The sequence below is a fragment of the Diplotaxodon limnothrissa genome, linkage group LG3, assembly GCF_057381915.1.
Source record: "Diplotaxodon limnothrissa isolate DT_005_m linkage group LG3, D_limnothrissa_male_GT1.1, whole genome shotgun sequence".
Lineage (NCBI taxonomy): Eukaryota > Metazoa > Chordata > Actinopteri > Cichliformes > Cichlidae > Diplotaxodon > Diplotaxodon limnothrissa.
In genome coordinates, this window is record NC_140598.1 from 35,996,449 (window position 1) to 36,017,953 (window position 21,505).

Consider the following 21,505-nt stretch of genomic DNA (forward strand, 5'->3'; position numbering starts at 1 on the left):
ATTTAAAAGAAGGTAAAGAAACATAGAATCATTTTTCCTGTAACACAATGAAACCCTAAAACTGTTGAATTATTGCTTGATTATGTTTATGATAATTACTTACTTTACTTACTTTGGGGTCTAGTGGAAACTGTTTTGAAATAAATTTCTCTCATGTCACTCTGATCTGTTCACAAAGATTCAACAGAGAAAAAGTGCTGCATTGATTTGAATACAATTTCAAAGGTCTATTTGACTTTAATGAACTCTGCAGTGGCTCCATTTCCCCAAATATAAACTCCAGCATAGAGCGGCTGAGTGAATGTGGTCTGGACTCTGTGGAGGAGAGTCATGGTTTCAGAGACGCTGTAGAAAGACAGAATACCTGCTCTGTGATCCAGGTACACTCCTACTCTGGAGGACCGAGGACCTGAGAGGTGAGTTTGGACATTGTTGTGAATAAATGTATAACTGTTTGTGTAACAATATAATGCCCAAGATTTGTCATTGTTTCCAAATCCACATTCATTGCCCGTCCCTGCTCTGCTGATATTCTTGTATGCGACTGCTACACCAACTCTCCCTCTCCACTCCACCTCCCAGTAACAACGTCCAGTCGGACTCTCTCTACTCAGGACCTGAGGCCATGCAGTGAATCTGTCTGGATGATCAGAATAAGACTGTTGTTGTTTCATTCGTGTTACTTTTCTGTTCCCCTCAGATAATAACAGACGTCTGTTTGCTGTGTTTGGATCCAGTGTGATTTCACGTGAATATTTTAAGAATCCAGCTCTGGTCTTTGGCTCTGCTGGTGACAGTAAAACATCCTCTTCAGTGACTGTCAGTGAGATGTTTGTCCATTCCTCTCTCAGAATGTCCTGTAGTTTATCTCTGGTCTCTGACACAGCTGCTGTCACATCCTCAAAGTAGCTCAGAGGAAGAATATTGATGCTGGATGAGTGTGTAGACTCACTGAGTGCTGACAGTGAGGGGTAGTTGTGTAGAAACTGGTTGTGATCCTCTGTGTGTGAGAGCTGCTCCAGCTCGCCGTCTTTCCTCTTCAGCTCAGCGATCTCCTGCTCCAGCTTCTCCTGAAGCTCTTTGACTCGGCTCACTTCAGTTTCCTGCTGGGATCTGACCTGCTGCTTCACATCAGAGCTTCTTTTCTGGATGAGACGGATCAGCTCAGTGAACATCTTCTCACTGTCCTCCACTGCTTTATCAGCAGAGCCATTGATGGCCTCCACCTCCTGTTGAAGCAGCTTCACATCTTTCTCTCGCTCCTGGATTCTCTGCTGGATGTTTAGTCGTCTCACCTCGAGCTCCTTCTGCTTCTCAGTCCTTTCTGCTGCAGCTGGGACTGTTTCATGGCCTTTATGTTCATCCATTGTGCAGAGATAACAGATACTCTGCTGATCAGTACGACGGAAAATCTTCATCACCTCATCATGACGAGAGCAGATGTTCTCCTGGAGCTTCACGGAAGTTTTAACAAGTGTATGCTTTTTAAAAGCTTGAGATTCATAGTGAGGTTGGAGGTGTTTCACACAGTAAGAGGCCAGACAGAATAAACAGGACTTGATGGCTTTCAGCTTCCTCCCAGTGCAGACATCACAGGCCACATCTTCAGGTCCAGCATAGCAGTGATCAGCTGGAGCAGCTTGGAGTCCAGTCTTCTTCAGCTGCTCCACTAAAGCTGCTAACATGGTGTTTTTCTCCAGGACAGGCCTCGGTGTGAAAGTCTTCCTGCACTGAGGGCAGCTGTGGATTCCCTTCCTGTCTTCTTCATCCCAGAAACTCTTAATACAGTTCATGCAGTAGCTGTGTCCACAGGCTGTAGTCACCGGATCTTTCAGTAGATCCAAACAGATGGGACAAGAAATTGTTTCTTTGTCCAGCTGAACTCCTTTCTGTGCCATTGCTCCTCTCAGTTTCTCTCTGGCAGAAAGGAAAGCATTCTGACCTCTGATCTCATAACATACTTTTCTGTAGTGAATGGAGCCTGTCGGCTCTGAAACGTTACAACATGTTTGTTATACCCATCTTCAAACTGCAGATCTAAAGGGGAGGGAACAAGGAAATACATTTACAGTGTTTCAGGAAGAAGAGGGAGGAGTTATCAGGCTTTGACACATTCCAGGAAGTGGAGCAGTTTGACGTAGACACTGTTTAACCCTTTGAACATAAACAAAGGAAGCAGATCAGTTTTTACATTCATAATATACAAATGATGAGCAAATAAAAAAGCTGCCACATTGTAACACCATGGCACATATTATACCATGAATTGTTTTTCATTTCAAAAATGTTCACATTCAGACACAAAAATCATTAAATATCACACAGTTATTAATCCTTCAAATATGAGACATTTGGCTTTCAGACACAGAGCCAGTGACTTTATCTTTACTGCAAGTATTTTTGTGTTTTACACCGTTGAATATCAAGTTAAATATGCTGCAAAATGTGAACATTTACAGAATAAAAGTCAGAATGTGTAGAACAGGGGTTTTTTTTCCACTTATAAAATGTTTTCACATTCTTGTCTTTTAAACTCGCAGATACAGGAAAAAATATTTGCAATCAACTGATATTTTCACAGATATATTGAGAGCTGCAGACTTGCAATTCAAATTTTACTCTTATTTATTATTTTTACTACTTGGAACCACAACTCTGTGATTCCAGCCTCTCAGATCAGTGAATACAAGTGCTGGTGTCATGATCCGGGGTGTCGGTGGTGTTTTGAGGAATGTTTTCTTACTCTGTTCAAAGCTCAGGTCCTTCCTCCAGGTGAAGTTCTGGGTCTACATCTGCCTCTCTCCACATGCGGCTCATTGTCTGCAATCAGCGATGAAGTTTTAAGGACCACCTCAGAGTATTTATCAGATTGTCATCTAAACAGTAGTTTTAAATCAGCCTCCATGTTCTGCTTGCTCCAAGTGTTCCTCTGTTTAATTTCACCTTCTCATTATCCACTCACCTCCACGCTTATCTGGATTTCTTCTGTCACATTGTGTTCTGTCGCTCCGTTTCTCCCAACTTCCTGTGGAGAATCTGGAAACCCACCTGCCTGCTTTCCTGCTCACTGTAACCATCCATCAGTCCAGAAAAGAAGGTCTCCCTCCCTCCAAAACCCAGATTCACCAGCCTGCCAAGGAAGCAATCTTCTTTACTCTCCTTGCAATACAACTCACCTGCACTGGAAATAATACCGGTCTCCTCTGTTACAATGGATCCAGCCTCTCAGACGTTTCCTCCTTGTAACATTTTACAGCTCTCTCTCTGTATTTAATAAAATCAGCTTGAGGTTGAAACAGCCGTGACTTGAGTCTGCTTGTGGGTTCACTTTCATGCTGGCCTCTCGGCCCTGAAAGCCTGACTTCTCCCTCTCGAGTCACAAATTCACACATTGTGAGCTTCCACTTTGCAGCTCTTCTTAAGAGAAATCTGGTACAAAACTTGCACTTCTAGCTGAAGAGGGACAGGTGGTGGTGAGGGAATTTGTGTGGTTGAAAGCAGAGACAATAGGAATGGAGGTCAGCCAATCAGAATATTGATAACTGGTACGTATTGCAGCTCTTTGTATTGTGTCTTTCTGGGGGTGTCGATCAGAACAAGCAGCAGCCAATCAAATGCAGTGCAGTCATTTATTTCGTTGGCTCAGATATTTACACAGCACAGTAATGAAGGGCACAGCACAGGTTTTACAGTCTTTGTAATCTGTGAGTGTGCATTGAGCTTTGCTCTGAAGAGGAAATAAAAAACAAGAAATAACATTTAGTTTCATGTCACGTCTGTAGGTTTATATAACAGTTATAATTAATTAAACTAAAACTCGTACACATATTTCTGTGTTAAACTAAGTACATCCTAACTTCACAAAGACAAACACAGTCCAACATCACCATCTACTGACTACACGGGTTTACAGCAGAGTGATCATGTGACTACATTTGCACAAACATGAGTATCAAGCTAGTTGCAAACTGTCTGTATCAGTGTTTCCATTCTGAAAGATGTGGAGAGGTTTTAAAAAATAAAATACATATGAAATAAAATAAATTAAGAAATCATAACACTTTTAGATTCAAATATTTGATTGAATAAGCAATTCAAGATTTCCAACTTATGATGACAACATAAAGTCTATTCATATATTTTAATGACACAGTAAGTATGTTATATTACTGTGAACATTTAAATATTTAAAGACATAATTAAAGAGATCATCAAGAAATCCTTATTGGACCTCTTTTAAATGTAAAAATGCTGCAGATGTTTGGTAAAAGTAGATCCACAACGACTGCATCCCTGCATCTGTTTCTTTCCTGGTAAAAATTAAAGCAACAATAATGATGACAAAACAGTAAAAACAAACCAAAAAAACGATAAAAACAGAAATGCTACTCAAAACATAAACCTGCTTAACAGATGCTGATCAGTACGACAGAAAATCTTCATCACCTCATCATGACGAGAGCAGATGTTCTCCTGGAGCTTCTTGGAGGGGGCCACCAGCTTGTGTTTCTTTATTGGAGCTGCATCATAGTGAGGTTGGAGGTGTTTCTCACAGTAAGAGGCTGGACAAGATAAACAGGACTTGATGGCTTTCAGCTTCCTCCCAGTACAAACATCACAGGCCACATTTTCAGGTCCAGCAGAGATCAGCTGGAGCAGCTTGGAGTCCAGTCTTCTTCAGCTGCTCCACTAAAGCTGTAAACATGGTGTTTTTCTCCAGAAAAAAAAAGTTTCCTACACCCTACATTTAAATATGTATCACTCTGAACTTTGCCAAGATGTGTCACCCTCATTTAAATTGTAGAAGACTGGACTTTGGTTATATAAGACGATAAGAGAAAATAATGTATTTAGATTTACTGCCATGCATTTGCTCTTTTCTGCCAACAAGTAACACTGATAAACCCAGCTAAACAAACCATGCAAACAAACAGTAACATCTCCACATAAACTAACAACACCTGCACAGCAAATTCAAAAGTGTTAAATGTTTTGGTGTTAATAGTCTTCTTGCAAAAGTAGAGTTAATTTTACTCTAAGCAGAGTCACATTCTTTTAATGTAACTCTGAGGTGTAAAATGATAGTAGTTAAAATCGAGTGTTAAAAATGAGTGTTTCTCTGTCAAATCTGGAGGTGTTAAAATGGAAACATTAACTCTTGACCTCTTAACTCTGAACTCCTAGAGGGGCTATGACACCAACAGAGTAAATTCACAGACTCCGCCCCCAGCACGGCTCCAATCGAAGCTGAAGTGAAGCCGTTTCAGAACATTTTGCTCTACATATTTGAGTTGTTTGCCATGCTTGGTAAGTCATTTTTTCAAAGATTGCTTCAATTGTTATTATGAGCTTTTACTTCTGTGGCTCTTTGGAGTTGAGACAAAGCTGTGTGAAAGGCATTAGCCATGTTGCTCGCTGATAGCATAATATTCAGTTTTAGCTAGCTGAAAGGTATTGTTTGCGGGCAAATACCACAGCCTTGAAAAAAAGCTTGCATGTGAATTTTCAGTCAAATCTTTGGTCAAATACACCTAAAACAATGTGTAGAATGTGAAACGTTGGTATAATGGTGCTACTTGAAGCCTGAAAACGATCGCCCATAAAAAAAACAAAAACGAGCAAACAGCAGTAGCAGGCGTCCTGACTGGGTTCTACGTTAGCATAGATCCCTCCAGAGTTTTGTGCACACGGTTTAGGTAAAAATTAAAAAGGTTGAGGTTTTACATTTAGTTCAGTATTACCTGTTGCCTGTGTCTTTGTCTTTTGGGAAAATACTTTACACAAGTAACGGCTCAAAGAGGATTCCTTTTTTTTTTTTTTTTACTGTGCTGCAATTGTTTACTGGATTATTTGTGCCATTAATTAGTGTCAACTAATTTTTATTCGATCTCCGCACAGGATATGCTTGTGAAGATGGAATATGGGGGAGAGCAGAAGTGCGTTGAAGTTCCACAAAGGGATGAATGAAGGACATGCATATTGTATTGAAGAAATAAGTGATGAGATGCTGTTATTTGCATTTACCAGCTCACCTATGTCAGACCTTTTGATAAACAAAATTCTAATGAAAGTGAGAACATGTATACTGTTACATCTTTCAGAAAATGTTTTGAAATTGTGGTGCACAGTTCAGAATAAATGTTTTCAAAAACCATTGCATCTTTTTAGTAAATGTTTATTTCCAAAAGAAATTTCTAGAAGTTCAGAACAGTAACATTCCCGCTTTTTAGAATGAATTATATATATATATATATATATATATATATTTTTTTTTTTTTTTTTTTTTTTTTGTGTTTTAGTTATCAGTTTGTTGTTTGTTTTATGTTTGTTTGTCTGTTTGTTTATTTTTTGGTTTTGAATTGTACACTGTATTATGTTATGTAATTATGTACTATTTGTGAAAATAAAAAGGAAAAAAGTTAGAAAAATAAAAAAATTAACACTCTCTGGTGTGGACCCATATAGACACTTTAATAGTGTTGAAATCAAATCCGACAGTGTTAATTTGGACATGCTGGATTTGCTGTGTGCAATTAAATAAACCTTAAACCATAGCAATACCTACAACTGCAGATCACAACGTTTGCATCTTAACTAAACCCTTAAATACAACACTTAAAACACAAGACAGGAACTCCTAAAGCTGCCTGTAATAAACCACCTCAGGAGCTGCAGCACCTTCCTTGTAGATTTTGCAACTACTGCAACATATACAATGAATCACTGGAACTATTTCCACTGAACCTGCAAATGATAACGCTCCAGATCAACCGTGCAATCATCAATGCAAGAAGAGAACACTATCACTTCTGCAACAAAATAACTCCTAAAACCAGCAATCTTAACCAAAGGTTGTCCTGCATTTATCTTTACAGAATATCGTGACCTGCTCAACCTGTAAGCCAAACCAGCGCCCCACGCTTCTCATTTATGAGTTCTCAGTAGTGATTTTTTATTTTTCTGAACAACCATTGACAGACTCTGCCACACAGTGACACATGTCAATGTTTTGATCACCAACAATGCTGAGAGAACATAAAGGAAGAAGGTGCTAAATCTGGCAGCTTAGTGCTTGAAAGAACTTCTGCAACTAAACAAACTTTGGTCAGCTCAGTTCTTATGTTCAAAACTTAAGCTGCCATTTGGCAGCTTAAGTTCAAAGTTATGTTTAATGTTTTCACTGATCAATAATTTTAGAACTGACTCTGTGTGTGTGTTTGTTTGTTTGTTTGTTTGTTTGTTTATTTTACCGAGTTTTTATTAAATACTAAGGTAAAAAGAAAAAAAACAGTCTATGAGCAATACCTCATTAAGAATCATTCAAAGCTACATGTGCAGTACTCCGTACAGCTTACATCCTTAGAAAGTAACCACTTCAAGCATTAACCCTTTGAGGTTCACACCAAGAAAACTGCAATTTAAGAAATAATTCTTTGCATTGTTTATTCCTTTAGAACAACAGCAACAAAGTTTAGATATTTTTTAACCAACTCCAGCTTCTCGTGTTCCTTCTTCCTGATATTGCTGTCATTCGGAACCGCTACATCGATCACTACGGCCGTCTTCTTCTGTTTGTCTACCACCACTATGTCCGGTTGGTTAGCCACCACCATTTTGTCCGTCTGTATCTGGAAGTCCCACAGGATCTTAGCTCGGTCATTCTCCACCACCCTTGGGGGCATCTCCCATTTTGACCTCGGGACTTCCAGGTTATACTTGGCACAGATGTTCCTGTACACTATATATATATAGAGAGAGGGGGTTCAGTCTAATATGTGTGCTCCAGTGAGACATTAGACTTCAGTAAAACTATGCAGTTACCTAATTATGCCCAGTGTTTAATCTCCACTGAGAGCTAAAACTCAGTTTTAAAGCTGTGTGCTGGTGAGCGTAAACTGTGACTATCACCATGTTACATGGGCGCTACAGAAACATGAAACAAGGCAGAATTGTTATTAAAATGATTGCATTGTTGTCCGAAGACATTACTGCTACTAACACATCCATATCTGCCACACAGAGCTCTACATGTACTGCTCATTTAGAACAAATGACTGTCAGCAAACGAGGACACAATCACACAGCCCACTGTCTTTGTTAGATGCGCGCCTGTTTCAGCAAAGTTCACAAACTCCCTCCAACACAACGTCCGGCCCACTGTGCGGCTCCACCAATGAGATCCGAGGGCCCGCGCAGTGGTATTAGCATACAGCCTGTATAAAAAGCGCCGCTCTCGGTCAAACAGCTCATTCGTTACTGCAGAGTATCGAGGAGAGAAAATGCCTGAACCCGCCAAGTCCGCGCCCAAGAAGGGCTCCAAGAAAGCCGTGACCAAGACCGCCGGCAAGGGCGGCAAGAAGAAGAGAAAGACCAGGAAGGAGAGCTACGCCATCTACGTGTACAAGGTGCTGAAGCAGGTCCACCCCGACACCGGGATCTCCTCCAAAGCCATGAGCATCATGAACTCGTTTGTCAACGACATCTTCGAGCGCATCGCAGCCGAGGCATCTCGCCTGGCCCACTACAACAAACGCTCCACTATCACTTCCAGGGAGATCCAGACCGCAGTGCGCCTCCTTCTCCCCGGTGAGCTGGCCAAGCACGCAGTGTCTGAGGGCACAAAGGCCGTCACCAAGTACACGAGCTCTAAGTAAACTGACTGCATCTCATACGTCAACACAACGGCTCTTTTCAGAGCTACACACTAAACTGACGAGCAGAATTCCAACTGTTAAACATGCAGCTCACTGTTACAACTACTGTAATCGCGGATGTGCACCTTTGTGTCACTGGGTGCTATCAATCCGCTGTACCGACCCCCAGTCAACAAATGTGTTCCGGTTTTTACTTTGTAGTCACTTTGTCTTTCTACGAACACAATTAATGCGACTTTTTATTTAACACTTGGTTTTAGTTCAAAGTATACTTCTTCTGATATGCAAAGTTGAGCAGTCATTAGATTAAAATGCTTTGGCACAAAATTAGTAGCAACATTCATGTTGCAGCTTTTCATTGCATGGTCGTGTCTGTATCGTTTCAGTCGTCTGTATTCATCTTGTTGCAGTTTTCTGCTTCTGTGAGGTCCCACCTCCATGCACTTACACAATTATTTGCTAGACGGGTATTTCTTATAAATGATATCATATTAGGGAAATTTTCCTATACATATCTTTGACCTGGAGTAGAATTGATTATGAAATGGAAAGAAAAAATGCTTATGAACTTACAAATTAGCAACATGATCCGTTTAAGGTAACCCTTTTCCATTTTTATGGAATTTGGAATTAAGAGAATTTGTTCCACTGTGCGAAAAGGCTGGAGTGCAGAAAAACTGGTACAGATGCAGTTACAGTCTACCTGGGCCCCACCAACTATCAGCTAAAGAGAAGAAATAAATTCAATTGCTGCACATTTTCTAGACCCATCTGTGGGCCTGTCTGTTATATGCAGCACCATGCTCTTGCTTCACTGTTAAAAGTTATCAACTACATTTTAAAATATGCTATTAAACACATAATACATTTATAGATGCATATTATTATTCATGTATGAAATATTGAGTTCTATTGTTATTTTTAAAGCCTACACTGGCTGTTGTAGTGGAGGGACACATTTTATTCCAAGCTGAGCGCGTACTGCTATTTATTTTACCATGTATTTATTTCATTACTCGTTTCATAACCATTTTGATTCATGTACATTTGAACATATGGAGTTCTGTAGTGTTAAGGCCCTCCCAGCTGGAGGAGAAGAGTCAGTGGCTGCCCTGTGTCCCCCTCCTCAGTACTTTTCCACTAAAGCTGAGGTTGAAAGTTGCGATTTGGTGTGAGCCTCCCTTCGGTTAGACTTAATTTGTCATTAACAAAAGACAACATTTCCACATTTAGAGAGTAGAAGAGTGGGCGGGGCCACTGAGCTTCGAGCGGTCCAGCGAACCGTCTGTTTTCTTTTACGTCCGCCGAGCACAGATAATAACACGGCTCCGTGGGGTTGAGATTCATTCGACTTTGTTCGTTCAGACAAGAAACAATAACCATGAGTGGACGAGGCAAGGGCGGCAAAGGACTCGGCAAAGGAGGCGCCAAGCGTCACCGTAAAGTTCTCCGTGATAACATCCAGGGCATCACCAAACCGGCTATCCGCCGTCTGGCTCGCCGCGGCGGAGTGAAGCGTATCTCCGGTCTGATCTACGAGGAGACCCGCGGTGTGCTCAAGGTGTTTCTGGAGAACGTCATCCGCGACGCCGTCACCTACACTGAGCACGCTAAGAGGAAGACTGTGACCGCCATGGATGTAGTGTACGCTCTGAAGAGGCAGGGCCGCACTCTGTACGGCTTCGGCGGTTAAACTCCTTCACCCCAATCCATCAAACGGCTCTTTTAAGAGCCACCCACTTTCACTTTCAGAGCTTTGTTCTGCGATCTTGTTGGGGTTTTTTGTTTTGTTTTTAAATCATGATTCAGGCAAGTCCTGAAAGTTATCAAAATATCTGCCAGTATCCCCCAAGCAACTTCTGAAGTAATACGTTAAGTTATAACAATTACCAACTGAGATTCCTAAAATTAACTCTTCATTTTTCTAGAGTCTATAAAATTAAGCTGTTTATCATGTGTGCTTTCCTTTCTCCTTAACTGACAGAGCCACAAACTGAACTTAAAGTTACAGACCTATTCAATACCACTATTTCATTAAACTTCCCTATAGCAGGAGTGTAGACCAAAAGAAAACTGAAAGATTTCACTGATTAATCAGTTTATTTGTAAATGCCTTTCTGCCACAAATCCGCTTAAAGCAGAAGTACTTATTAGTGATGGGATTTCTGGCTCTGCTAACTAAAAAGAGCCAGCTCTTCAGGTTGTTTTGTTGCTTTAATTTATTAACAATAACAAGAAATTATGCACAAAAGGAATTACTACTGCAAAATAGTTTTTTTTTTTATTTATATATGTGTGCAGTGGCCCCTGGAGACAAAGCATGTACAAACTCCAAAGCATATTCCTAGTGTTAATTGAACTTCCGAAACAGAACTACCTACATCACTTAAATTACAGAAATGAAAGCATATGTGTATTGTTTGTGTATTTATACACAAGCACTCATATATATTCAAGTAATTTTTTAAAAAAAGTTCATTTACCTGCTACTACCACACACCAAATCCGGTCGTTAGTACTTCCTGGCTTGTGTAGCCACTAGGTAACAAAAGCTCAACACCGCGCCGAGCATCCTGGAGCACTTCTGTTGTGTTTTGTACGTGTTTTGGAGTTCGTATGCGCTTTGTCTCTAGGGTCCATCGTAAATATACTTTTATTTATTCACTCCTAATAAAATGTAATAAATCATATATTACAAAAACCAACTATTCAGTTCAACTTTTAACTATTTACATTTTCATCTTTTTCCTTTTAAACAAATTTAAAGTGAAACAACACCAAACACTGCAAACCACAACACAATTAAATATAAATTCTAATATGAAAACAAAAAGATGCATATATTCTGTCATATGGACCTGCATGAATAAACTTTCTGAATCCTTTATCATCTGCAACTAAAAATAGTTGTGGATGATTACTACACCTTTCTAATGTGACGTTGTTGTCCGTGGCTCTCTTTCCCCCTCTCTTCCTCCTGATCTGTTCCTGTGCTACTGAGATTGTGACTACCGCCCTCCCCTCCTTCCCAGCGCAAAGCACAACCCACAATCATAAGAAAAGTGAAAGAGAGAGAGAGAGAGAGAGAGAAAACAACCCACATCTTGCGATAAGGAGCCGGCTCGCATCGTTCACGTCAAAGATCCGGCTCTAAGAGCCATTTCGTTCGCAACCGACACATCACTAGTGCTTATGTAGTATGTCTTTTTTTTTTTAAGATAACCAACCCACCTTTGATCTAGTACAGCAGGGGTCCCCAATCCCAGTCCACGAGGGCCGGTGTCCCTGCAGGTTTTAGATCTCACCCTGGATCAACACACCTGAATCACATGATTAGTTCATTACCAGGCCTCTGGAGAACTTCAAGACATGTTGAGAAGGTAATTTATCCATTTAAGTCAGCTGTGATGGATCAAGGACATCTAAAACCTACAGGGACACCGGCCCACGTCAACTGGGATTGGGGACCGCTGTAGTAGAGGGTGGACATGCGTGGATGAAGCCCTATGAAGCTTTTGAAGCCTCTTCCTGATGTGTGCCTGAAATTTTATTTTCACCAACATGTCTGTTTAAACTGCAAACAAAATATCAAAGGCAACTGTTAATGCTCTGTGATGAAATGACCCACATCGCAAACAAGAAGTTTTGCCAGATTGTCTACGTTGACGTGCTTCCAGGTAAAGAAAAAAAAAAAAGAAAAAAAGGAGAAATATACTTTCCTACATTTGCAATTCTACATGCTTTTAAACAATTTAAAAAGTACAATTCATAGTTTGTGAATTACTTAATGTTTAATTACTATTGAACAAATGAACGACTAAGAATTTTAGACTTTAGTTTACTTCAGTCATATTCCATATAAATCAGGTATCATACAAAAATAAAAAAAAGCTTGAAATACAATCATGACAATAAAAGAATATGACTTTAAGGACTTAACATTACTTCAGTTATAGGACACTGTGTTGGTTCTGTCACCTGACAATAGGACATAGATGACAAGAATAAAATGGGTAGCTGCTTCAGTGTTTCTGTCAGTTTGTGCAGATCTTGATATTTGTCTCAAAAATGAACCCTATGAATATGTGAGTACCATTAGGATGAAATTGTGTCACCAACATGTTAACGTTAGATAACATTTTAACAGCCTCTGCAAACCAATAATAACATGTGTAGTTTAGAGTATTTTATAGCACATTTAAACAATAGGAGTCTACGCTTTATACGTCAGAGCACTTGGCCTATCATATCATCTAGTACAAAGCACTGAAATGTGATGAGCTTTGGAAAATAATTAATGAAACCAAAAATGAAGGTGTAATTAAGATAAGATAACTCTTTATTGTCATTGCACAGTCATACATAGTACAGTAGTACAATGAAATTGGAAAAACTGTCCTACGTCGGCACTACATATAACACAACACGACACGATATGACACATCACAACGTAACAAACAACACAACACAGTATATTAACTTAGTATAAAAAAGAAGAATAAGTGTATGTGTATTGCACACTGTTATTATTGCACATTAATTATTATTGCACCTTGTTATAAATATAAATATTATTGTTATCGTTCAATTCAATATAAGTATGCAAATGAAGATGAAAACCTTTCAATAGTTAAAAATATACAAGACAAAATATTATCTGAAAGCATGAGAGACGTGGTATGGCTCATCTAGCTCGGGCGCCTCCCTGTGAGGGCGGTGGTACAGTGGAGTTGTTTTGTTACCACCATGAAATGTCCTATGACAGACTGTGATGAAGATGAGACCCTAGAACATCTTCTATTGGATTGTTATAGGATAACTGAGATCAGGCAGAAGATGACAGAGATTGGCTATGATGTGGATGTTAATATTAAAGCAGTTAAATATGGTTTGTTTAAAGAAAAAATGTGTGACGACAAAAGGAGACTCTTTTGGTTAGTAATGTGTGTAATAAACACATATTTGGAAAACCCGTACCAAAGGAGTACTTGAACAAAAGATAAGTAGTGATGTGGTGAGTAAACATATCATTACAGACCTGCGGAGAAGACGAACAATGGACCTGAAACTTGGGAAAGTTTTCCCCTGGAACGAATTAAAACTAAGTCTTGTGAACGCTGTGTGGACTCAGATTTTCCTCCTTGTTGTATGTGCTCATGGTTTTGTATATGTAATTGTATGTGTATGTGCATTTTATATGTAAATAAAGTTAAAAAAAAAAAGAAAATAATACGTGAATAATTAGAGGAAGCCATTACAACAGCATACAACAATTCATGCTTTTAAAAAAAGAAAAAAAAAATTAAAAAAAAAAACGTTTTGTAATGGAAGTCGGTGAATTCCATGTTCATGCCGACTGTAGTTTCTACAATAGAAAGAGCATGAAGATATAAGTGCGAGTATGAGCTGCTACTACTGCTGGACCGAGCTCTTGGTGTGAGTGAAGTGGCTCTGAAAAGAGCCGTTGTTGGTAGCAGAGCATGCAGCTTAAGCTCTCTCTCCGCGGATGCGGCGAGCCAGCTGGATGTCTTTGGGCATGATGGTGACCCTTTTGGCGTGGATGGCGCACAGGTTGGTATCCTCGAAGAGTCCGACCAGGTAAGCCTCGCTGGCCTCCTGCAGAGCCATGACAGCAGAGCTCTGGAAGCGCAGGTCGGTCTTGAAGTCTTGAGCGATCTCGCGGACCAGGCGCTGGAAGGGCAGCTTGCGGATCAGCAGCTCGGTGGATTTCTGGTAACGGCGGATCTCGCGCAGAGCCACGGTACCAGGCCTATAACGGTGGGGCTTCTTGACGCCTCCGGTGGCCGGGGCGCTCTTACGGGCGGCCTTGGTGGCCAGCTGCTTCCTGGGGGCTTTGCCGCCAGTGGATTTGCGAGCGGTCTGCTTGGTTCTTGCCATTCTTCCTTACTTTTCTTTCCCTGTGATAAGAGCAGAAAATGTAGCGAACAGAGGAGACTCGCTGCTCTTATAGTGTGTGACTGGCTGTGACGCGGTGCCGCTCCGGCTCGTGATTGGTGACGGGCTCCACGTGGAGCACCGCCCGCCTCGGTGTGTGCTGCTGATTGGAGAAAAGTGCATTGATGTTGCGCGCTGCCGCAAGTCTCTCTGCGATTGGTGCGTGACGAAGCTGCGCGCGCTCTGCGGAAATATAAGCGAGGCTTTGAGCTGATCGGACCATATTTTCTCTTAGTCTCGATACTACGAAGAAAAGAACCTGTCAAAATGAGTGGGCGCGGAAAGACCGGAGGTAAAGCCAGAGCTAAGGCCAAGACCCGCTCCTCCCGTGCCGGGCTTCAGTTCCCCGTGGGTCGTGTCCACAGGCTGCTGCGTAAAGGTAACTATGCCGAGCGTGTGGGAGCCGGCGCCCCCGTTTACCTGGCAGCTGTGCTCGAGTACCTGACAGCTGAGATCCTGGAGCTGGCTGGCAACGCAGCCCGCGACAACAAGAAGACTCGCATTATCCCACGTCACCTGCAGCTGGCTGTGCGCAACGACGAGGAGCTCAACAAGCTCCTGGGGGGAGTCACCATCGCTCAGGGTGGTGTGCTGCCCAACATCCAGGCTGTGCTGCTGCCCAAGAAGACCGAGAAGCCCGCCAAGGCCAAGTAAACGCAAAGCGCTCGGCTTCACCAACAACAAAGGCTCTTTTAAGAGCCACACACTTCTCTCTGAGCAAACATCCTTCTTTCTGTTAGTGTTTGTAACAACTTGTGTCCTGGGAAATGTAGATTATGCATCTTGATTTACTTTGAAGTGTACGTTCATGTCATCTTAGTCACGGACTGAAATCCACCTTCAAAAAAAAACTAGAGCTGTGTGCGTTTGTTTTATTCACAAAAGAATAGACTAAACTTTAGGTCTTGATATAAAACTACAGCAAAAAGCTCTGTCTCCTGCGTTGTGGTGTGGGGTCGTGTTCAACCTCATTGCTCATCTTACTAATTAAGAATACATTGGATGTCACTAATAGCTTAACTGACTGGACACTCATGGTTCACTCGCTTTATAATTAAAACAGTTTCTAAGCTCATGGAAACAGACAACACGCAGTTCAAACCTTGTTAAACACAGGAAAATATAACAACGTGAGGTGGAGAGGGACAGGTGGAGGAAAATGTGCAGCTGTTTGCGACGTGTTCAGCACTGCTGCTGAATTTGGGACATTTTGCAAAGTCACATCTACGCTTAGGGTTTAGTGTCTATTGTGAGTAGAATAAAACAATTCGAAGAATGGAATGTGTTTAGGTTTACTTGGATAATAGGGGGCAGCTGGTGATCAGAAGAACAGGAAATGATTCCTAAGTGTGGGTTTTGTTAGAATGTCTTTGTCAACCTGTTTTAAGGACAATAGTGGATTTTTTTTCTCAAAGCATTTCATGCGACCTTAAAGCTCTCAAGAATGACATTAAGTTGCTGAACCCTGACCTCTGACGTGCCAAATCAGTTGGTTCAGCTATAAACTTTGGTGTGTAACTGTATAGTATGAAAAATGCATTGACAGTGGGGGTCTGCCTGTTATAAAGTGAGTGAAATCTGCCTCAGCCAAGAACAAGAAGCCACAGTTACTAACCTGGGAAGAGGACAGTGGAGGGGGACACAGGGCAGCCCCGGACTCTTCTTCAGCTGGGATATCCAAAGAATCGGTGAGGTCAAGAAGTAAACTCAAGACTATATTTTGAAATAATATATAGTTTTTTAAACCTACAAATGATTAACAGAATGGTTTTATTGTGTTATTATAGGAGTTGTGTCGCCAAATAACAACATAAATCGCCTTGAGGCGACTTATGTTGTGATTTGGCGCTATATAAATAAAATTGAATTGAAAATAATTTAATTCCCCTCATCCTTCACGCTACAGAGCTCCATGGTAAAATAAATAGCAGTACGGGCTCAGCTTGGAGTAAAATGTGTCCTTGAAATCACACAATATCAATTCAACTGGCCTAGATTTCGTCAGGTAAAGTTGTAGATTAGAGCTTTTCAAGTGGATTATATTAGCTAGGTATCATTAAAATATACAGTGTACTTCCAGTACAACAGCCAGTGTAGGCTTTTAAAATAAACAGAACTCAATATTTCATACAAGAATAATAACATGCGTCTATGAATGTATTGTGTTGTTTAATAGAATATTTTAAAATGTAGTTGCTAAGTTAAGTTTATTGCTTGTATTACAAAGGTGTGATTGTAAATAGTTGTTAATATTTGTATTCTTGTAGTTGCAGACTTGCTTAGACAGCACTAATGTGCACCATGATAAGATAAGATAACCTTTATTAGTCCCACACGTGGGGAATTTGTTTTGTCACAGCAGGAAGTGGACAGTGCAAAAGTTATGATAGTAATCCAAGTTGTAATTGTAATGAGGACAATGGAGGGGGGGGGGAAAGCGCTTTAATAATAAGGACATTATTGTGAATGACAGAGTGGTGAGTGAGTGAGAGGAAGGAGCTCTTGTGTGTTGCTGTGGTGGCTCTGAGAAGAGCCGTTGTTGAGTGTGAGAGTGGTGTCAGCTCACTTCTTCTTGGCTGCTGTGGCCGCCTTCTTGACTTTGGGCTTGGCGGCCTTCTTGGCGGGGGATTTCTTTGTTGCGGGAGCCTTCTTGAGCACCTTCTTGGGGCTCTTTGCTGCTTTCTTGGTGCTTTTGGGCGCTTTCTTGGCCGCCGCTGCGGGCTTCTTGGCCTTCTTTGGCGACTTCTTAGCGGCTGCGGGCTTCTTAGCTGCTGCTGCCTTCTTGGGCGACTTCTTAGCAGCTGCTGCCGGTTTCTTGGCTTTGGCCGCGGCGGGCTTCTTGGCTTTAGGAGCGGCTTTCTTTGCGGGGTTCTTGGCTTTGCTCTCAGTAACCTTCTTGTTCATCTTGAAGGATCCGGAGGCCCCGGTGCCCTTGGTCTGCACCAGAGTGCCCTTCGCCACCAGGCTCTTGATGGCGGTCTTTACGCGGGCCTTGTTCTTGTCCACATCGTAGCCTCCGGCAGCCAGAGCCTTCTTGAGCGCGGCTGCGGACACGCCGCTGCGCTCCTTGGAAGCGGCCACGGTTTTCACAATCAGCTCGCCCACGCTGGGGCCGACCTTCTTGGGCTTGGAAGCCGTCGTCTTTTTCTTCTTGGCCGCCTTGGCCGGGACGGCAGCAGGTGCGGGAGCTTCCTCGGACATTTTCCTCTTTCGCGTCTGATCGAGATTCACGGTACAGTGATGGCAAGTCGGAAGCGCCACGCTGCACTTAAACGCATCATGAGAACCGTGGAGAGTGAAGGCAGCGCGCGCAGCTCTCGCGTGTCTCGCAAAGCTTCATTTTGTGTTTCGTGTCTCGGGATCAAAGAGCTTAAAGTGAGTGTGTGAGCAGCACTGCAGGTCGACAGTGGAGCCGTCCACAGCGGGCTTGTGTCTCCTCGTACAGGCCTCGTGTCGGGCTCTCGTGCTTTCTGCTCTCGGTTCGTGGAGCTCCCAAAGCTCGGCGACTCGGTGCGGAGCTCAGCGCTGCTCGGCGGCTTCTTGGACTCTTTTCTCTGCTAAAACCGGTGGAGCCGCAGCAGAGCTCCGTAAAAAGCCTTTTCCAGCTGATACACATGTTTGTTCACGCACTCCGAGTTAAAAGCAGCATCTGGTGAGCGCAGCTGTGGGACAAAGTGACGCTGCGAGCTCCCAGCAAACACACCGATGCTGCTGCAGGCCCACGGAGCAGCGAGACTTGTGTGACAGCTGCTCACTTCTAACCAAAGCACAGTTTCACTCACATTGTTGTACAGAAGCTTCATTAGTGACCTTACAGCAGCTCGCTTCCACACTTTGGCTCTGATCTCTTAGTCTGCATCCACAAACTGATCACTGAGTATCTCAATGTGTAATACTCAACACCTGCTAAAAACACACAGCCATCTCACTGTTAATCACTCTTTCGCTATTAGTCAAAAATTATTTTATCCTTGTATCTATTCTATTTATTATTATCATAATATAATAAGGTTGTTGTTATTATTTGTTATTTATTTTATCCTGCTCTGCCCATGTGGGTGCATTTCCCAGCTCTGGCACTAATAAAGCTCATGCCCAGTATATCTGCTCCTCTTTCTGGAGGATTCTGTTATTATCCCACCTACTGAAAAATATGTGACCACAGTTTTTTTTGTGCATAAGTCAAATCCTGAACAATACCCCTGACCCACACCATCATGTGCTGACCAGTCACCAGAGTGTGTTTAGTGAGAGACTGAGATGACCAAAAATCCCCTCTGAACACCACAGGAAATCATTCCTACCTCCTGTACAACTCCTCCATCTTATGCACAGCACTTACTACAATAGTTGCATTATATAAAGGCAGATAAAAAGGTGGCTATGGAGCCATCAAATTAGGAGTTAGATTGAAGAAAGCTTTGATGGAAATTCCTCTGGGAATTGCAGAAAGCTGGATGTGAAGGACACAGCAGGGCCTGCCTGTGGCATAGGCAAATGCTAACAGTGCCATCCATCCAGGGGCACCACAAGTGAGGAAAAAAACAATTAAAATGCTTTGTTGATGCTAGTTTTGTGCCAAAGCATTTTAATCTAATGACTGCTCAACTTTGCATGTCAGAAGAAGAAAAGTATACTTTGAACTAAAACCAAGTGTTAAATAAAAAGTCGCATTAATTGTGTTCGTAGAAAGACAAAGTGACTACAAAGTAAAAACCGGAACACGTTTGTTGACTGGGGGTCGGTACAGCGGATTGATAGCACCCAGTGACACAAAGGTGCACATCCGCGATTACAGTAGTTGTAACAGTGAGCTGCATGTTTAACAGTTGGAATTCTGCTCGTCAGTTTAGTGTGTGGCTCTGAAAAGAGCCGTTGTGTTGACGTATGAGATGCAGTCAGTTTACTTGGAGCTCGTGTACTTGGTGACGGCCTTTGTGCCCTCAGACACTGCGTGCTTGGCCAGCTCACCGGGGAGAAGGAGGCGCACTGCGGTCTGGATCTCCCTGGAAGTGATAGTGGAGCGTTTGTTGTAGTGGGCCAGGCGAGATGCCTCGGCTGCGATGCGCTCGAAGATGTCGTTGACAAACGAGTTCATGATGCTCATGGCTTTGGAGGAGATCCCGGTGTCGGGGTGGACCTGCTTCAGCACCTTGTACACGTAGATGGCGTAGCTCTCCTTCCTGGTCTTTCTCTTCTTCTTGCCGCCCTTGCCGGCGGTCTTGGTCACGGCTTTCTTGGAGCCCTTCTTGGGCGCGGACTTGGCGGGTTCAGGCATTTTCTCTCCTCGATACTCTGCAGTAACGAATGAGCTGTTTGACCGAGAGCGGCGCTTTTTATACAGGCTGTATGCTAATACCACTGCGCGGGCCCTCGGATCTCATTGGTGGAGCCGCACAGTGGGCCGGACGTTGTGTTGGAGGGAGTTTGTGAACTTTGCTGAAACAGGCGCGCATCTAACAAAGACAGTGGGCTGTGTGATTGTGTCCTCGTTTGCTGACAGTCATTTGTTCTAAATGAGCAGTACATGTGGAGCTCTGTGTGGCAGATATGGATGTGTTAGTAGCAGTAATGTCTTCGGACAACAATGCAATCATTTTAATAACAATTCTGCCTTGTTTCATGTTTCTGTAGCGCCCATGTAACATGGTGATAGTCACAGTTTACGCTCACCAGCACACAGCTTTAAAACTGAGTTTTAGCTCTCAGTGGAGATTAAACACTGGGCATAATTAGGTAACTGCATAGTTTTACTGAAGTCTAATGTCTCACTGGAGCACACATATTAGACTGAACCCCCTCTCTCTATATATATATAGTGTACAGGAACATCTGTGCCAAGTATAACCTGGAAGTCCCGAGGTCAAAATGGGAGATGCCCCCAAGAGTGGTGGAGAATAACCGAGCTAAGATCCTGTGGGACTTCCAGATACAGACGGACAAAATGGTGGTGGCTAACCAACCGGACATAGTGGTGGTAGACAAACAGAAGAAGACGGCCGTAGTGATCGATGTAGCGGTTCCGAATGACAGCAATATCAGGAAGAAGGAACACGAGAAGCTGGAGAAATACCAAGGGCTCAGAGAAGAGCTCGAGAGGATGTGGAGGGTGAAGGTAACGGTGGTCCCCGTGGTAATCGGAGCACTAGGTGCGGTGACTCCCAAGCTAGGCGAGTGGCTCCAGCAGATCCCGGGAATAACATCGGAGATCTCTGTCCAGAAGAGCGCAGTCCTGGGAACAGCTAAGATACTGCGCAGGACCCTCAAGCTCCCAGGCCTCTGGTAGAGGACCCGAGCTTGAAGGATTGACCGCCCACAGGGGCGTGCTGGGTGTTGTTGTTTTTTTATATATATATATATATAGAGAGAGAGCGCCCACGGGAACATGGGCAAAAGGGCAAAAGTATTCATTTGGTGATTTATTATAATATGTAAATGCTGTTCTGTTTCATTTTAATCTGCTGCCGAGCTTTTTTCACCAATACCTACAGTAAATAATATAAATATATAAACAGTGCAAACAATTTCCAGTGACAAGCTATGCTGTAAACTTTATATTCATTTTTGCTCCAAATGTCACAGCAGCCTCAGAGAAAACATTAGAACGAGGCATCTTCAACATATGTTCATACAAGGCAGCTCAGTTTACCATAAGTTTTATGGGTGTGCATCTATTTCTGCATATTTAACAAAAATGTGCCCTTTCTTCACTCAGTGAAGTGATGGTTAAGCATCAGCAGCAGTTTGCTCTCAAGGTTCTACTAAAAAGTTACCGGAAACTCCACTGGCGGCATGTTATCTAATGTGTTAAACTTTTTTTTTTTTTTAAGTAACGAGTCGAATTTTGCAAATGTAGCGGAGTAAAAGTACCGTTTCTTCTTCATAAATGTACTCAA

The 21,505-nt window shown here is 42.4% G+C and overlaps 6 protein-coding genes and 1 pseudogene across 10 annotated transcripts; 3 read left to right on the forward strand and 4 right to left on the reverse strand.

The window, feature by feature from the left end:
* Positions 1–227: 227 nt before the first annotated feature.
* Positions 228–1,904, reverse strand: LOC146635583 (tripartite motif-containing protein 16-like). Of its 5 annotated transcripts, none has more exons than XM_085347702.1 (2): positions 1,864–1,898; positions 228–1,728 (listed from the first exon to the last, which is right to left on the reverse strand). In XM_085347702.1, exons 1-2 carry the CDS (start codon positions 1,896–1,898, stop codon positions 228–230), a joined length of 1,536 nt encoding a protein of 511 aa, XP_085203828.1. The 5 variants fall into 5 exon arrangements, with proteins under 5 accessions (XP_085203828.1, XP_085203813.1, XP_085203822.1 ...); XM_085347687.1 differs by having other exon boundaries at positions 228–1,669; positions 1,778–1,898; XM_085347696.1 differs by having other exon boundaries at positions 228–1,448; positions 1,566–1,898.
* A 6,359-nt stretch (positions 1,905–8,263) lies between these two features.
* LOC146635584 (histone H2B 1/2) lies at positions 8,264–8,681 on the forward strand. The gene has a single exon (XM_085347811.1). The coding sequence runs from the start codon at positions 8,280–8,282 to the stop codon at positions 8,652–8,654; it is 375 nt and encodes a 124-aa protein (XP_085203937.1). The 5' UTR covers positions 8,264–8,279; the 3' UTR covers positions 8,655–8,681.
* A 1,337-nt stretch (positions 8,682–10,018) lies between these two features.
* On the forward strand, positions 10,019–10,363 carry LOC146635585 (histone H4). The gene has a single exon (XM_085347832.1). It carries the CDS (start codon positions 10,036–10,038, stop codon positions 10,345–10,347), a length of 312 nt encoding a protein of 103 aa, XP_085203958.1. The 5' UTR covers positions 10,019–10,035; the 3' UTR covers positions 10,348–10,363.
* Positions 10,364–14,141: 3,778 nt separating this feature from the next.
* Positions 14,142–14,562, reverse strand: LOC146635586 (histone H3). The gene has a single exon (XM_085347777.1). The coding sequence runs from the start codon at positions 14,550–14,552 to the stop codon at positions 14,142–14,144; it is 411 nt and encodes a 136-aa protein (XP_085203903.1). The 5' UTR covers positions 14,553–14,562.
* A 314-nt stretch (positions 14,563–14,876) lies between these two features.
* On the forward strand, positions 14,877–15,283 carry LOC146635587 (histone H2A-like). The gene has a single exon (XM_085347802.1). It carries the CDS (start codon positions 14,877–14,879, stop codon positions 15,261–15,263), a length of 387 nt encoding a protein of 128 aa, XP_085203928.1. The 3' UTR covers positions 15,264–15,283.
* A 1,888-nt stretch (positions 15,284–17,171) lies between these two features.
* On the reverse strand, positions 17,172–17,835 carry LOC146635588 (histone H1 pseudogene; annotated as a pseudogene).
* Positions 17,836–19,350: 1,515 nt separating this feature from the next.
* LOC146635589 (histone H2B 1/2) lies at positions 19,351–19,902 on the reverse strand. The gene has a single exon (XM_085347823.1). It carries the CDS (start codon positions 19,885–19,887, stop codon positions 19,513–19,515), a length of 375 nt encoding a protein of 124 aa, XP_085203949.1. The 5' UTR covers positions 19,888–19,902; the 3' UTR covers positions 19,351–19,512.
* Between the last annotated feature and the right edge of the window lie 1,603 nt (positions 19,903–21,505).